The sequence below is a fragment of the Cyprinodon tularosa genome, unplaced genomic scaffold (genome assembly GCF_016077235.1).
Source record: "Cyprinodon tularosa strain WSP-4 unplaced genomic scaffold, ASM1607723v1 ctg869, whole genome shotgun sequence".
Lineage (NCBI taxonomy): Eukaryota > Metazoa > Chordata > Actinopteri > Cyprinodontiformes > Cyprinodontidae > Cyprinodon > Cyprinodon tularosa.
Window position 1 is genome coordinate 198409 of NW_024039639.1, and position 15281 is coordinate 213689.

Here is a 15281-nt window from a genome sequence, read left to right on the forward strand (position 1 = left end):
GATTCCCACTGAGCGCGGCTTCCCTCCATCAGATATCTGATCGATTATGGGGCAAAACGCAACTATTCTTAAAACCTGAGAAGCAACTTGGGGAAAGTAAAACGGATCTAGAATAATTCAGGATGGGAGCCGACGGCAAATTAAAATGGTTAATTTGACTAAACAAATAGAAATAAAGGTAAAGTGTATTTTGTAACAGCAGTTAAAACAAACAGTGGGACTAGCTCTGATGCTAAAACGCTGTGGTGGCTGGTTGCCTACACTGCAAAAATGTTTTTATTTTTTATTTTTTAAGTGTATTTACTCTAAATATGAGTAGAAAAATAAGATGATCTGCCAATGGAATGAGCATTTTTACCCTTAAAATAAGATAATTAGATATTATGCACCTGAAATAAGAGACTTTAGTTGTTTTTTCCTTATTGTCTTGTTCCGATTGCAGAGTGTCTCACTAACCTCCTCAATTAAAGAAAAAATGCTCTTATTTTAGGAAAAAATGACTGATTTACATTTTTTGCAGTGTAATACAGGCGGTTTGTTGCTTATTAGCAACAGCAGGCATCAAAGGGTTAAGAAAGGATCATTTTTTATTGCATAAATTGATGAATTGATAGAAAATGAAAAGTTTCAATATTAAACTAAAATGTTTTTTTAACTGAAGCAGATTTAAATTCCTTCCCAGCATCCAGTTTATGATAAAAATGAGTCGTTCTTCTTCTCTGATCCGTTTCTGCAGGAATGTTTTCTATAGACTGGTTCATTCATTCCTTCCAGTTCTCCCAGTCAGGCCTTAACTGGTTCCACTGGTAGTTTTAAGGCGGACGGAGATGTTTCCTCCCAGCTTTGCTTCAACTTTCTGGTTTGTTTTTGAGGCTGTAGTTAGACTTCATCATGAACGGAGTTCTTGGCTTTGATGCTTAGAAATGATGTCACTGCTGATGTCACTGATGATGTCACTGAGAGAGGAAAATATGGAGAAGCAGAGACTGTTGGCGATGCCATCCTGAATTAATCCCTCATTAAAAACCAGACTGATCTGCAAACTGGGACTGAAGTTTATCTTCATTAAAATTATTTACATTTTACTAAAAAATTACCAGAAAATTATTAGAAATGTTGTCAAAATTAACTCTGTTTAATATCCTGTTAAATTTGGATAAAATCTCTGGATTATGCATTTAATTCTGCAAACAGGAAAATATTCCAGCATAAAAAGACAGAATTCAGTCCTGATGGAAAATCTGGAAATGATACGTAAAATAAATCAATGTTTATGAGAATAACATCGTTAATTTATCACTTTAGGCTCATCTGTGTTATTCTGCTCCTTTAACACGTTAATGTTAAAGTGATTATTTGTATAATATGTTATATTACTTGATTTATAGACTTTATTGACGTCATAATAACTATTCTAAGTTAAAGTTAATCTACTGATGCTCTGAAACAGCCAGTCTGTGTCAAAATGCTGAATTTATCTTTAGTTTAAACGTCTTAAATCCCCTGAAAATGAGAACGTAGCGCACGGATTGTTTACATTGTGACCGGTCTAACTAGGGAGTACCAATATGGCGGCTACGAATGGCCCATCAGGAATCCAGGGAATAGAGATGCATCCTGCAGAACAGGATTAAGATAGAAATGTTCCAACTTTTAGGCCAATATGATAAAGAGAACATTTATAAACATGTTTAAGTTAGAATGATTAAATAGGACTGAGTTACAACTTTAAAAAAATAAAGAATTTAAGCTGAATTTCTCAGTTTTTCTTGAAATTCAGATTTTATAGAAGTGTTGATGGATGATGCGTGGGCTCAGGTATCGATCTGGTCAGCTGATCGTTTCCAGAAGCGAAACAGGAGCTGCTTCAAACTAAACTGCAAAAATAATTATGATCTTTAGCAGTTTTTAAACAAATGAATGAATAAAAATTGATCTTAGAGAAGAGAAGAACAGCAAAGTGTCAGACAGAGCAGTTTAATCTGAGCCGGATCATTCTGATCTCATATTTAAATTAATTTTCTTCTTATTTCTCCTCTTCCTCTCAGTTTTCACTCAGTTTATCTGAATTTCTTCCTCTAGTTATTATCTTAAATAAATAAATAAATAACTCCTATTCCCTATCTTTTTAAATTAATTGATTGTCTAAAAATCTGAAAATATCGAACACATTTTCAATTTAAACCAAACTATGAAATATAAATGAAAGCAAACAATTATTTGAATAGGTCATCAAATCAGAGGCTGCCTGCAGTGTTTTTAAATGTCCAGCAGGTGTCAGTATTGTGTCAGCATCAGTAGAAAATGCTCATTTTAACTTCAATTAAGGGAAAAATATGTAAAATTCCTAAATTCTGAATATATATTGACATAGAATTTTAATTAAACTTAATTGAATATGAATTTGACTTCATGCAGCTATATTAAGATATTTGGCCTGTTTTTTATTTCATGCTTTGCTTAAAGAAACAGTTAAAACAAACAGGAATATTTAACATCTTTCACTGAGCCGCTCTGACAGCAGAACTGCTGCTGAATAAGAACTTTTCTTTGCATCGTGTGGAAACCGAGTCGCTTTATAAAATAAACTTCCTTCTAACGCTGGAAACTAAAGAAAGAACATTAGAAGAAATGTTTGCCAATAAGCAGGAAAATATAAATAATCTAACGGATTCATTTTAATGTCATTGATTTATCAGAATAAAATGTTAAAAGTCTGCATTGCAGAGATTCCAATGACCTTTAATTGACTTTTATTCCAGATTTAATGAAACAAACAGCAGCAGGTGAATAAATGCAGTCAGTCACGTGATCACCTGCAGGTATTAACACCAATCTGCACTAATGAGGCACTAAACCATGGAAGGGGGGGGGGTCATCTTTAATGTCAATTAAACCAAAGCAGCAGAAACTAAATATTTTTCTGCACTAAGAAGCATTTTACCATCACAGTTTATGGGGGGTGTGGGGGGGGGGGGGGGGGGGGGGGGGGGGGGGGGGGGGGGGGGGGTTGGGGGTTCTCCTCTAGCAGCGGCCCTGTCGGGGGGCCAGTCCCCCCCCCATCAGCAGCAGCAACAGTAGCGCGCATGCGCCGTGTCCGCGGCCCGTTGGCGCGCTGCGTGCCCCCGCAGTCAGCGTGCTGGCGCAAAGCGCGGCCTCCTCAGCTTCTCGCTTCACAACAAACAGCATCAACCGGAACCCGGAGCCACGGCACGCGGCGCGGACACACCCACGGGACACGGCCACGGTAAGAGCACGCTCCACGGCCCCGCGCTCCTCCACGCTCCGTGACCGGGGTGTCCGCGCGCCTGGAGGCCGCGGCCCCGCCGCTCGCGTGCCTGTGTGTCGGGGCCGCAGCTCGCGAGGCCCGGGATAGCGGCGCGCGCGCCACGGGCACGGAGCGGGACACGAGCCGCCATCTTGTTTCCGCTGGTTCTGCTGCGGTCCAACAGAACCGCAGCAGAACCAGGCCGGAACCGGGTGGTTCGGTTCCGGCCTGGATCGGAGCGGTTAGCCTGCTGGCTACCCGCAGCTAACCGCTCCGGATCCGGTCAAAAGACTCGGTTCTGATCGGGTCCAGGTCTGGGTCCGGTCTAGGTCCAGTTCAACCAGTCCGGACCGAGACCTGGACTCGGTAGGTCCGGTTCATCCTCCCGAAGCAGGGCGCGCTCACGCGCTCCATGCACGTGTCCGACCCACGATCAGTGCGCGTGCACAGTGAGCAGACAGCGCACGAGCTTCCCGTGATTCCGGTTCTGATGGGTTGAACCTGGACCCGCGGGCCGTTGTCATGACAACCAGGTGGCTGACAGGAAGTTCTGCTGCTCGGCCCGGTTCTGGAGGAGAAGGTCCAAACCAGGCCCGTTCTGAACTGGACCAGAATGTTCCAGATGCTGGAGGAACATCAGGTCAGAACCGGGTCCCTGGTTCTGCTAAACCGGGTCTCTGGTTCTGCTAAACCGGGTCTCTGGTTCTGGAAGAGGCATCTGGACCAGAACTGGGCCAGGACAGGAAGTAGAACCTTCTGGATCAGAACCAGGGAGTTCTGGTCCACAGATTTAATCCCTGCAGGTTCTGAAGAACTGTTCGGTTCTGAAGGTTCTGTTACTCTTCGTCACGCCGTTCAGTGATGATGATGAAGATGAGGAAAGCTTCAGATCATATCAGATCAGATTAGATTAGATTAGATGATGATGCAATCCAGGTTTTCATCTAAAATCTGATAAATCTGTTTCTGACTTTAATTTTAAAAACTAGTGTTGCCATAGAAACATTTAATTAATCTAGATTAAAAAGGCTCAATAGAATCCTGTCAAAGGTTTCCTGAATCAGAATAGAAATTAATTTATTAATCCTTTCTGGGGAATTTATTCTGGAAATTAAATTATTATAGAAGAGAGAAAAATAAGATAAAGATGATGAGCATTAGGGCCAGAATAGACATTTGTTTTCTTATATAACAAGAATAAAGCCCTAAAATGTTGTATTTTATGACAATGCTGTCTTCCCTAAAATGCATCATGGGAAGTTCTACTTTAGCATCGGTTTGAAGAATCAGGAAATCTTTTAGCAGCAGCATCAAACTGGGCAGGATGTCAAAGTGGACTCTGGTTGCTGATTGGTGGAGCTGGTCGCCGGTCATCTGGTGGGCGGAGCTCCAAGCTTTCTTTCTGAAACGGGTTGATGTATGATGACTTTATTCTGGTAATAAAACCTCCCTAATACTCCGCCGTAGTGCGCTACCTCAATAATAAGTAAAAGTCTGAGACCCTTGGATCCAAGCTGCATCATAAACAGCTTGAGAAGCTTTTGTTCTACAACTGGTGATGAAAATAAATAATATTCAATGAGATTATTGCTGTTTAATTCGTGTTTATTCAGATAAAATGAACAGTTTAACTGTAGACCTGCATTATAGATCCTGATGAACAGTTTACAGTCAGCAGCTCTGTGTCAGTAGCTGAAAAGGCTGCTGGGTAACGTCCAGATGGGGAAACATCACCATCAATCCTAGTTTAGTGTTAAAGAGGCTGTTTATGTTGCTAGTCTGTTGATGCTAAGCTAACAGCGTGTCCTGGAGGATGAACATTTGCACCATGGGAAGAATGTCTGTTCCTGTTTGGCTGTGACTCCATCCTGGAGAGAAATATCAGCTGTGCTGCTGCCATCAACACCTTTGTTTCTAGATGTTGGAGCTTGGCCTGTTTTCCAGTGTAGTCCTGTTTCTCTGACTGTGACTAACTGGATGTGCTCTCTTCATCCTCTGACATGGGAGCTGGCTCGGAGCTCGTCTGCCTGGCTGTGTGTTTCCTGGACGGGGCCGCCTGTGGAGCTGGTTGCCTTTTGTATCTATACTTCTTTTTCTATGTCTGCTTCTGTCTCCTTGAACCCCAGTGGGCCTCAGCAGATGGCCGCTCACACTGAGCCTGGTTCTGCTGGAGGTTTCTTCCTGTTCAAAGGGAGTTTTTCCTCTCCACTGTCGCTACAAGCATGCTTAGTGTGAGGGATTGCTGAAGAGTCAATGAGTCGATGCAATCAGTTGGTTAAGAATAATTGCAACTTTCAAAAGGCTGGGGCGGGTCTCAAACCAACAACCTGAGGAGTGACGGTCAATGTCTGACAGCTGACGCTATTGATCAGGCAGCAATAGTAATTAACACTAAAGTTATTACCATAACCTGCAGTTTGCTCAGATTAAGATCGTTACAGTGTTTAATCTAAAATAGTTTTAACCATCTAGATTGGTTGGAAAAACAACCAATCTATTTTTAGAATCTACGCCCACATCTGGACTCATCCCATCACTAGTGAACAATCCAAACCTGAGAAACTCTTTGAGGAGAAACAAAATCCAGATTTTCCTGAAGAGAAAACTTGAATTAAATCATAAAATCAATCATAACAGTTTCCAGGGAGATTATCTAAACTAGCATTTTAGCATTAAGCTAATGTTTGAGGCTAGTTTAGCTTGATAGGCTATGCTAGTGTTTTAACCTTTGACCTCTACCTGCTCCATCAGCTCAGAGTCACATGGTCCCTCCCTCTTTTATTGGCCTCTAATGATTGAGATGTTTCAGCAGAGGAAAGGGGAGTCGGTCGGATGTGGATGGTCGTTTGGTGCATGGCGCGTGTTTTGAAGCTGCTTATGGAGAAATGTCTTGGGCCGTGAGTAGTGAGGAAACAGGAAGCGATTCTTGTGGGATGGAAGAGGGAAATAGTGACAATGAAGGTTGGAAGATAGCAACATCAAAAAATGAGAAAAAGCGGAAAAAACAGAGATCAGTTCAAGGGGAATCTAGTTCAGAACAATCCAGTGATGATCATTCCATACATTCCACAGCACAACAAAATGAATTCAAAGTCATATTCAAAGTCGTTAATCAGGCAGACTCTTTTACAAATTGGAATCCGGTTCACTTAACAAAAACCATCAATAAACTTGTCGGAGAAGTCAAAGGTGCCAGAATTCTGTACAGTGGAGACCTGCTAATTAACTGCAGAGACAGCGCCCAGCAAGGCAAAGCAATACGTATCAACAAAATTGACGGGATAAGAGTTCAGTGCAGCTTAATGGAGAACAAAAAGATCAGCAGGGGAGTCATTGGAGGAGTTCCTCTAAAAATTTCTGAAAAAGAGATTCTGGAAAACATAAGCGGTGCAAAAGTAAAAGAAGTAAAACGGTTTAAAAACAACAAGAAACGGAGAAAGATCTGACAGTTTATCTGTGCTAATTAAATTCGAAGAAGAGCAATTACCAAGCAAAGTATTCATCGGTTACATAAGCTATAATGTCAAAATCTACAATCCTCCACCATTGAGATGTTTCAAATGCCAAAAATTCGGTCACGTTGCAGCAGTTTGTAAAGGGAAACAGAGGTGTGGAAGGTGTGCAGGAGAACATGAGTACGGAAAATGTGGAAAAGAAGCTAAAATAAAATGCTGTAATTGTGGTGGAGAACATACTGCTGCCTATCGCGGCTGTGAAGCAAGCAAAAGGTCTGAGGAAATTAAAAAAATGAAATTTGAGCTCGGAATAACCTACGCTGAAGCTGCAAAAAGGATCCCATCTCAGTCAGAAAAACCCAAACCTACAGTTCAACACACAGCAAATTCCAAACCTCTAGAGAAATCTCCAAAAATTAATGAAGACTCACTTATTGTTAAAAAGACAAATTTTGTTCTTTTCATGGTAGAAGTAATTAATTGTACTGCACAGACAACAAAAAAAACGGAAAAAAATCAAAATAATAGTGAAGGCTGCAGAAAAATATCTGGATATTAAAGATTTGAACTGGGAGATGGTTGGAAGTATGATGGGAGGACCGATGGGACCATCAGAAACTGGCAGAGTTAAGATGACCTAGAGTAAATTAAAATTATATGGGCAAATGTGATTTAGTATTATGTTGGTTTAAGTTACACAGGGTTTTTTTTTTTTTTTTTTTTTTTTTTTTTTTTTTTTTTTTTTTTTTTTTTTGGGGGGGGGGGGTGAATCGTTTCCTGTTATCTTGCATTACTCCATATCAGTTGGTGGCGGTAATGCACAATTCACAAGTCTGCCAACCGCCATAAAATCCCATAAGAAGAAGAAGAAGAGATGTTTCAGCATAGATGCTGGTGATCCTTAGCTGGTCAGGTTAGCAGCATGTTCCACCTGTTAGCGCTATGCTACACACTGCTAGCGGATTCACACTCAGAGACGAAACACATTTCATCAGAAATCTGCTTTCATTTCATCCATAAATGAGGTTCTACTGCTTTAGAACAGTCTGGTTCTGTTCCTGACTGGATCAGAGCGACGCTACCTGGGGGCTAGCTGTAGCGGCTAATAGAGCAGGTTAATGGGAGGAACTATGGAACACGGAACCAAGATATGGAAAAACTCAGGAAGTGATCTCCAGAGGTTCTGGAAGTGATCTCCTGTTGTCACCGATTCTGGTAGTGATCTCCTGGTGTCAACGATTCTAGTAGTGATCTCCTGGTGTCAGAGGTTCTGGTAGTGATCTCCAGGTGTCAGAGGTTCTGGTAGTGATCTCCAGGTGTCAGAGGTTCTGGTAGTGATCTCCAGGTGTCAGAGGTTCTGGTAGTGATCTCCAGGTGTCAGAGGTTCTGGTAGTGATCTCCAGGTGTCAGAGGTTCTGGTAGTGATCTCCAGGTGTCAGAGGTTCTGGTAGTGATGTCCTGGCGTCTCCTGGTGTTCTAGGTTCTAGTAGTGATCTCCTGGTGTCAAGAGGTTCTAGTAGTGATGTCCTGGCGTCTCCTGGTGTTCTAGGTTCTAGTAGTGATCTCCTGGTGTCAGAGGTTCTTGTAGTGATCTCCTGGTGTCAGAGGTTCTGGTAGTGATATCTTGGTGTCGTAGGTTCTGGTAGTGATCTCTTGGTGTCGTAGGTTCTGGTAGTGATCTCTTGGTGTCGTAGGTTCTGGTAGTGATCTCTTGGTGTCGTAGGTTCTGGTAGTGATATCTTGGTGTCGTAGGTTCTGGTAGTGATATCTTGGTGTCGTAGGTTCTGGTAGTGATATCTTGGTGTCGTAGGTTCTGGTAGTGATATCTTGGTGTCGTAGGTTCTGGTAGTGATATCTTGGTGTCGTAGGTTCTGGTAGTGATATCTTGGTGTCGTAGGTTCTGGTAGTGATATCTTGGTGTCGTAGGTTCTGGTAGTGATATCTTGGTGTCAGAGGTTCTAGTAGTGATCTCCTGGTGTCGTAGGTTCTAGTAGTGATGTCCTGGTGTTAGAGGTTCTGGTAGTGATCTCCTGGTGTCAGAGGTTCTGGTAGTGATCTCCTGGTGTCAGAGGTTCTGGTAGTGATCTCCTGGTGTCAGAGGTTCTAGTAGTGATGTCCTGGTGTTGTAGGTTCTAGTAGTGATGTCCTGGTGTTGTAGGTTCTAGTACTGATGTCCTGGTGTCGTAGGTTCTAGTAGTAGTGCCCTGGTGTCGTAGGTTCTAGTAGTGATGTCCTGGTGTCAGAGGTTCTTGTAGTGATGTCCTGGTGTCAGAGGTTCTAGTAGTGATGTCCTGGTGTCAGAGGTTCTAGTAGTGATGTCCTGCTGTTGTAGGTTCTAGTAGTGATGTCCTGGTGTCAGAGGTTCTAGTAGTGATGTCCTGGTGTCAGAGGTTCTAGTAGTGATGTCCTGGTGTCGTAGGTTCTAGTAGTGATGTCCTGGTGTCGTAGGTTCTAGTAGTGATGTCCTGGTGTCAGAGGTTCTTGTAGTGATGTCCTGGTGTCAGAGGTTCTAGTAGTGATGTCCTGGTGTCAGAGGTTCTAGTAGTGATGTCCTGGTGTCAGAGGTTCTAGTAGTGATGTCCTGGTGTCGTAGGTTCTAGTAGTGATGTCCTGGTGTCGTAGGTTCTAGTAGTGATGTCCTGGTGTCAGAGGTTCTTGTAGTGATGTCCTGGTGTCAGAGGTTCTAGTAGTGATGTCCTGGTGTCAGAGGTTCTTGTAGTGATGTCCTGGTGTCAGAGGTTCTAGTAGTGATGTCCTGGTGTCAGAGGTTCTAGTAGTGATGTCCTGGTGTCAGAGGTTCTAGTAGTGATGTCCTGGTGTCGTAGGTTCTAGTAGTGATGTCCTGGTGTCGTAGGTTCTAGTAGTGATGTCCTGGTGTCGTAGGTTCTAGTAGTGATGTCCTGGTGTCAGAGGTTCTTGTAGTGATGTCCTGGTGTCAGAGGTTCTTGTAGTGATGTCCTGGTGTCAGAGGTTCTTGTAGTGATGTCCTGGTGTCAGAGGTTCTTGTAGTGATGTCCTGGTGTCAGAGGTTCTAGTAGTGATGTCCTGGTGTCAGAGGTTCTAGTAGTGATGTCCTGGTGTGTCCTGTATGCAGATGGCGGAGACGGTGAAGTACGTGGACGATGAGCATAAGAGCATTTTCCTGAAGCTGCTGAACGAGCAGCGGCTGGAGGGCGAGCACTGTGACATCGCCGTGGTGGTGGAAGACGTGAAGTTCCGTGCTCACCGCTGCGTCCTCGCCGCCTGTTCCAACTACTTCAAAAAGCTCTTCAAGAAGCACGAGGTAGCAGAGGTTCTGTATGCAGATGGGTCGGTAAGTCCGGCACGGTTCTCACCTGGCCTCGTGTCCTCAGGTGGACAACTCGTCTGTGATCGAGATCGACTTCATCCGCTCCGACATCTTCGAGGAGGTCCTCAACTACATGTATACGGCGAAGATCTCCGTGAAGAAGAAAGACGTCAATCTGATGATGTCATCAGGACAGATACTTGGCATCCGTTTCCTTGACAAGCTCTGCTCCCAGGTAACGCCCCGGAAAGCCGCGGTTTCTGACCGCCGCCGCGTCAGGGCGTCAGTTACGATGTGTTTGTGTGTCATCAGAAACGAGACGTGTCATCAGAAGACAAAGACAAGTTCCCGTATGACATCGTGAAGATGGCGCTGCCCCCTGAAGCTCAGCTGGCTGCAGACGCTGAGGTACGGTGGCCCAGAGCTGACCATCAGCTTTACCTCTGCTCTCTGATCCTGATTGGTCGATTCACAGGTGCTTGGTGAGCACGATGACACGCCCACTGCAGAAGACCTGGTGGAGGCGTCGGCCAATCCAGAGCTGGACAAGTCCCCGAACACGGCGCTGCACGTGCAGGAGGCCATCTTGAAAGAACTGACCAATGAGGACGTTCATAAGGTCCATGTCTGAATCTGTAGATCCTCGCCTGTCCTCCACCTGTCCTCCACCTGTCCTCCGCCTGTCCTCTGCCTGTCCTCCGCATGTCCTCCGCATGTCCTCCGCATGTCCTCTGCCTGTCCTCCACCTGTCCTCCGCCTGTCCTCCGCCTGTCCTCTGCCTGTCCTCCACCTGTCCTCCGCCTGTCCTCTGCCTGTCCTCCGCATGTCCTCCGCATGTCCTCTGCCTGTCCTCCACCTGTCCTCCGCCTGTCCTCTGCCTGTCCTCTGCCTGTCCTCTGCCTGTCCTCCGCCTGTCCTCTGCCTGTCCTCCGCCTGTCCTCCGCCTGTCCTCCGCCTGTCCTCCGCCTGTCCTCCGCCTGTCCTCTGCCTGTCCTGTGCCTGTCCTCCGCCTGTCCTCCACCTGTCCTCCGCCTGTCCTCTGCCTGTCCTCCGCATGTCCTCCGCATGTCCTCTGCCTGTCCTCCACCTGTCCTCCGCCTGTCCTCTGCATGTCCTCCGCCTGTCCTGTGCCTGTCCTCCGCCTGTCCTCCGCCTGTTCTCCGCCTGTCCTCTGCCTGTCCTCCGCATGTCCTCCGCATGTCCTCTGCCTGTCCTCCACCTGTCCTCCGCCTGTCCTCTGCATGTCCTCCGCCTGTCCTGTGCCTGTCCTCCGCCTGTCCTCTGCCTGTCCTGTGCCTGTCTTCCGCCTGTCCTCTGCATGTCCTCCCCCTGTCCTCCGCATGTCCTCCGCATGTCCTCTGCCTGTCCTCCACCTGTCCTCCGCCTGTCCTCTGCATGTCCTCCACCTGTCCTCTGCATGTCCTCCACCTGTCCTCCACCTGTCCTCCGCCTGTCCTCCGCCTGTCCTCCCCCTGTCCTCCCCCTGTCCTCCGCATGTCCTCCGCATGTCCTCTGCCTGTCCTCCACCTGTCCTCCGCCTGTCCTCTGCATGTCCTCCGCCTGTCCTGTGCCTGTCCTCCGCCTGTCCTCTGCCTGTCCTGTGCCTGTCTTCCGCCTGTCCTCTGCATGTCCTCCACCTGTCCTCTGCATGTCCTCCACCTGTCCTCCACCTGTCCTCCACCTGTCCTCCGCCTGTCCTCCGCCTGTCCTCCCCCTGTCCTCCGCCTGTCCTCCTCATGTCCTCCGCCTGTCCTCCACATGTCCTCCCTCTGTCCTCTGCCTGTCCTGCATCTGTCCTCCGCATGTCCTCCGCCTGTCCTCTGCCTGTCCTCCGCCTGTCCTCTGCCTGTCCTCTGCCTGTCCTCCGCCTGTCCACCGTCTGTCCTCCACCTGTCCTACTCATGTCCCCCATCTGTCCTCCCTCTAACCCTCCCCCATATTCGTCTCCATGACCTTTTCTGGTTGACCTTTGTCTCCTCAGGTTGCCTGCTATGACCAGGACGTGGTGACGGACATGGAGGCGGAGCCAAAGGATCTGGGGGCGGAGCATCACGCCACCCAGACCTTGACGTTCACGGACAGCATGGGCGAGGTGAAGGACGAGCAGGCGCCCGGCTGGTCTGCGGCCTCCACCGACATGAAGTTCGAGTACCTGCTGTACGGCCACCGGGAGCCGCTGGCCTGCCAGGCGTGCGGGAAGACCTTCGTGGACGAGAGCCGGCTCAGGTATGTGCACACCTGGGCGGAGCCACCTTCCACAACCTGACGGAGCTGAACGCTGACCCGCTCTGCCTCCCCAGGAAACACGAGAAGCTCCACTCGGCCGAGCGTCCGTTCGCCTGCGAGATCTGCTCCAAAGCCTTCACCACCCACGCTCACCTGAAAGGTAGGACCTCCCCCTTCTGACCGCCGCCTCAGGCCTGCTGTGTTTGACTCCGCCCCCTCCGCCCGCCCGTCTGTTCCAGAACACCTGAAGATCCACACGGGCTTCAAACCCTACCGCTGCGAGGTCTGCGGGAAGTCGTTCATCCGAGCTCCTGACCTGAAGAAACACGAGCGGGTCCACAGCAACGAGCGGCCGTTCGCCTGCCAGATGTGCGACAAGGTGAGTGCAGATCCAAGATGGCCGTTCGCCTGCCAGATGTGCGACAAGGTGAGTGATGATCCAAGATGGCCGCCTCTGTCTGACGGTGAAGCAGAGGGAGGCCTGATCCACGGCCTGATGGCCTCCAGCCGTCTGCTGTCTAGATGTTCCTCTGGTCTGAGGAGGTTAGGTCTCCTCTGGTACCTGGAGCGCTCCGCAGGAGGAGGAGCAGCAGGAGGAGGAGCAGCAGGAGGAGGCACAGGAGGAGGAGGCGGCTTCTACCAACCCGCTAACCATCCGTCCATCCGTCTGTCTGTCTGCAGGCCTTTAAACATAAGTCCCACCTGAAGGACCACGAGAGGAGACACCGAGGAGAGAAACCCTTCGTCTGTCCGTCCTGCACCAAGGCCTTCGCCAAGGTACCAGTGCTCCCAGTTACTCCAGCTCTGTGGCGCCCTGAAGGGGCCACATCCTGTCAGGGTGATGATGTCAGAGTGATGTCAGAGGTGGGCTGCCTCCCTGGTTGATCAGGGTTCTGGTCCAGATCCTGATCTGTGGAGGTGATGATGATGTTGGCGGTTGGACTGTGAACAGGAGGAGGAACGGCGGGTTGATCCGTCCAGAGCCTTTTGGTAGAGACTGGTTCTGGTTCTGGTTCAGGTTCTGGTTCCGGTTCTGGGATCAGAACCAGAACTGTAAACAAACATGTTGATGGATTCAAAGCTTTCAGTTTCTTCCAGTAGAACTAAAAGCTTCTTCTCCATGTCGGGTTCTGGTTCTGATCCAGCAGACCTCAGAGGTCTGGCTGTCGATCCTCTAACAAGTCAGTGATGCGTTCAGGAGCGACTCTGTGATTTCTAGACTAACAGCAGCAGAACCGCCATTAACTCCACTGTCAGAATGTTTCCAGAACCGGACCACCTGGTTCTCCTTTGGATCAATGGTTTATCTTCTGTGTCTGACTGGACCGGGTCCCATCAGGGTTCTGACCTCCATCTTCCTCTGTTCCTCCAGGCATCCGACCTGAAGCGTCACGAGAACAACATGCACAGCGAGAGGAAGCAGCTGAACCCTCTGCAGAGCGACACCGAGACGCTGCAGGCCGCCGCCATGGCGGCCGAGGAGCAACATCTGGAGAACATCAGCTGCTCCTAACATCGGGAGAACGCCGGCTGATCCCGACGCCGGGAGAACGCCGGCCGATCCCGACGCCCGGAGAACGCCAGCCGCTCCAACATCGGGAGAACGCCGGCCGATCCCGACGCCCGGAGAACGCCGGCCGATCCCGACGCCGGGAGAACGCCGGCCGATCCCGACGCCGGGAGAACGCCGGCTGATCCCGACGCCGGGAGAACGCCGGCTGATCCCGACGCCGGGAGAACGCCGGCTGATCCCGACGCCCGGAGAACGCCAGCCACTCCAACATCGGGAGAACGCCGGCCGATCCCGACGCCCGGAGAACGCCGGCCGATCCCGACGCCGGGAGAACGCCGGCCGATCCCGACGCCGGGAGAACGCCGGCCGATCCCGACGCCGGGAGAACGCCGGCCGATCCCGACGCCGGGAGAACGCCGGCCGATCCCGACGCCGGGAGAACGCCGGCCGATCCCGACGCCCGGAGAACGCCGGCCACTCCAACATCGGGAGAACGCCGGCCGATCCCGACGCCCGGAGAACGCCGGCCGATCCCGACGCCGGGAGAACGCCGGCCGATCCCGACGCCGGGAGAACGCCGGCCGATCCCGACGCCGGGAGAACGCCGGCCGATCCCGACGCCGGGAGAACGCCGGCCGATCCCGACGCCGGGAGAACGCCGGCCGATCCCGACGCCGGGAGAACGCCGGCCGATCCCGACGCCGGGAGAACGCCGGCCGATCCCGACGCCGGGAGAACGCCGGCCGATCCCGACGCCGGGAGAACGCCGGCCGATCCCGACGCCGGGAGAACGCCGGCCGATCAGGACGCCGGGAGAACAGCAGCCGCTCCAACATCGGGAGAACGCCGGCCACTCCAACATCGGAGAACGCCGGCCACTCCAACATCGGGAGAACGCCGGCCACTCCAACATCGGGAGAACGCCGGCCACTCCAACATCGGAGAACGCCGGCCACTCCAACATCGGGAGAACGCCGGCCACTCCAACATCGGGAGAACGCCGGCCACTCCAACATCGGAGAACGCCGGCCACTCCAACATCGGGAGAACGCCGGCCACTCCAACATCGGGAGAACGCCGGCCACTCCAACATCGGGAGAACGCCGGCCACTCCAACATCGGGAGAACGCCGGCCACTCCAACATCGGGAGAACGCCGGCCGGTCCCGACGCCCGGAGAACGCCGGCCGCTCCTTACGTCGGGAGAACGCCGGCCACTCCAACATCGGGAGAACGCCGGCCGGTCCCGACGCCCGGAGAACGCCGGCCGCTCCTTACGTCGGGAGAACGCCGGCCACTCCAACATCGGGAGAACGCCGGCTGATCCCGACGCCCGGAGAACGCCGGCTGATCAGGACGCCTGGAGAACGCCGGCCGATCCCGACGCCTGGAGTACGCCGGCTGATCCCGACGCCTGGAGAACGCCAGCTAATCCAGACGCCCGGAGAACGGCGGCTGAGGAACTTCTGGTTGAAGTGTATTTATACCAAATGACAGTGAGGTTGCGCGCGTCAGACGTCACGGCGTCGTC

General features: G+C 50.0%; 2 protein-coding genes across 8 annotated transcripts; both read left to right on the plus strand.

Annotated features, from left to right (window-relative positions):
• Positions 1–3088: 3088 nt before the first annotated feature.
• On the plus strand, positions 3089–15103 carry zbtb14 (zinc finger and BTB domain containing 14). 7 transcript variants are annotated; one of them, XM_038273320.1, is made up of 11 exons: positions 3089–3247; positions 9818–10006; positions 10077–10247; positions 10325–10420; positions 10488–10631; positions 11994–12238; positions 12313–12398; positions 12478–12665; positions 12920–13015; positions 13611–13804; positions 15053–15103. In XM_038273320.1, the coding sequence occupies exons 2-10, from the start codon at positions 9818–9820 to the stop codon at positions 13749–13751; spliced, it is 1356 nt and encodes a 451-aa protein (XP_038129248.1). In that variant the 5' UTR covers positions 3089–3247; the 3' UTR covers positions 13752–13804; positions 15053–15103. The 7 variants fall into 7 exon arrangements, with proteins under 7 accessions (XP_038129248.1, XP_038129250.1, XP_038129244.1 ...); XM_038273322.1 differs by lacking the exon at positions 3089–3247 and adding an exon at positions 3575–3801; XM_038273316.1 differs by lacking the exon at positions 3089–3247 and adding an exon at positions 3867–3908.
• On the plus strand, positions 13988–15244 carry LOC119775365 (basic proline-rich protein-like; the record flags this gene model as incomplete). The annotated part of the gene is made up of 2 exons (XM_038273313.1): positions 13988–14585; positions 14895–15244. Coding segments are annotated over 2 exons (948 nt in total), but the record flags the coding sequence as incomplete, so codon positions are not given.
• Between the last annotated feature and the right edge of the window lie 37 nt (positions 15245–15281).

Coding starts and splice junctions, on each gene's coding strand:
- zbtb14 (XM_038273316.1), top strand. CDS start 3,882: ATGTTCCAGATGCTGGAGGAACATCAG. Junction 12,399..12,477: donor CACCCACGCTCACCTGAAAG/GTAGGACCTCCC, acceptor CGTCTGTTCCAG/AACACCTGAAGATCCACACG. Junction 13,016..13,610: donor GCACCAAGGCCTTCGCCAAG/GTACCAGTGCTC, acceptor CTGTTCCTCCAG/GCATCCGACCTGAAGCGTCA.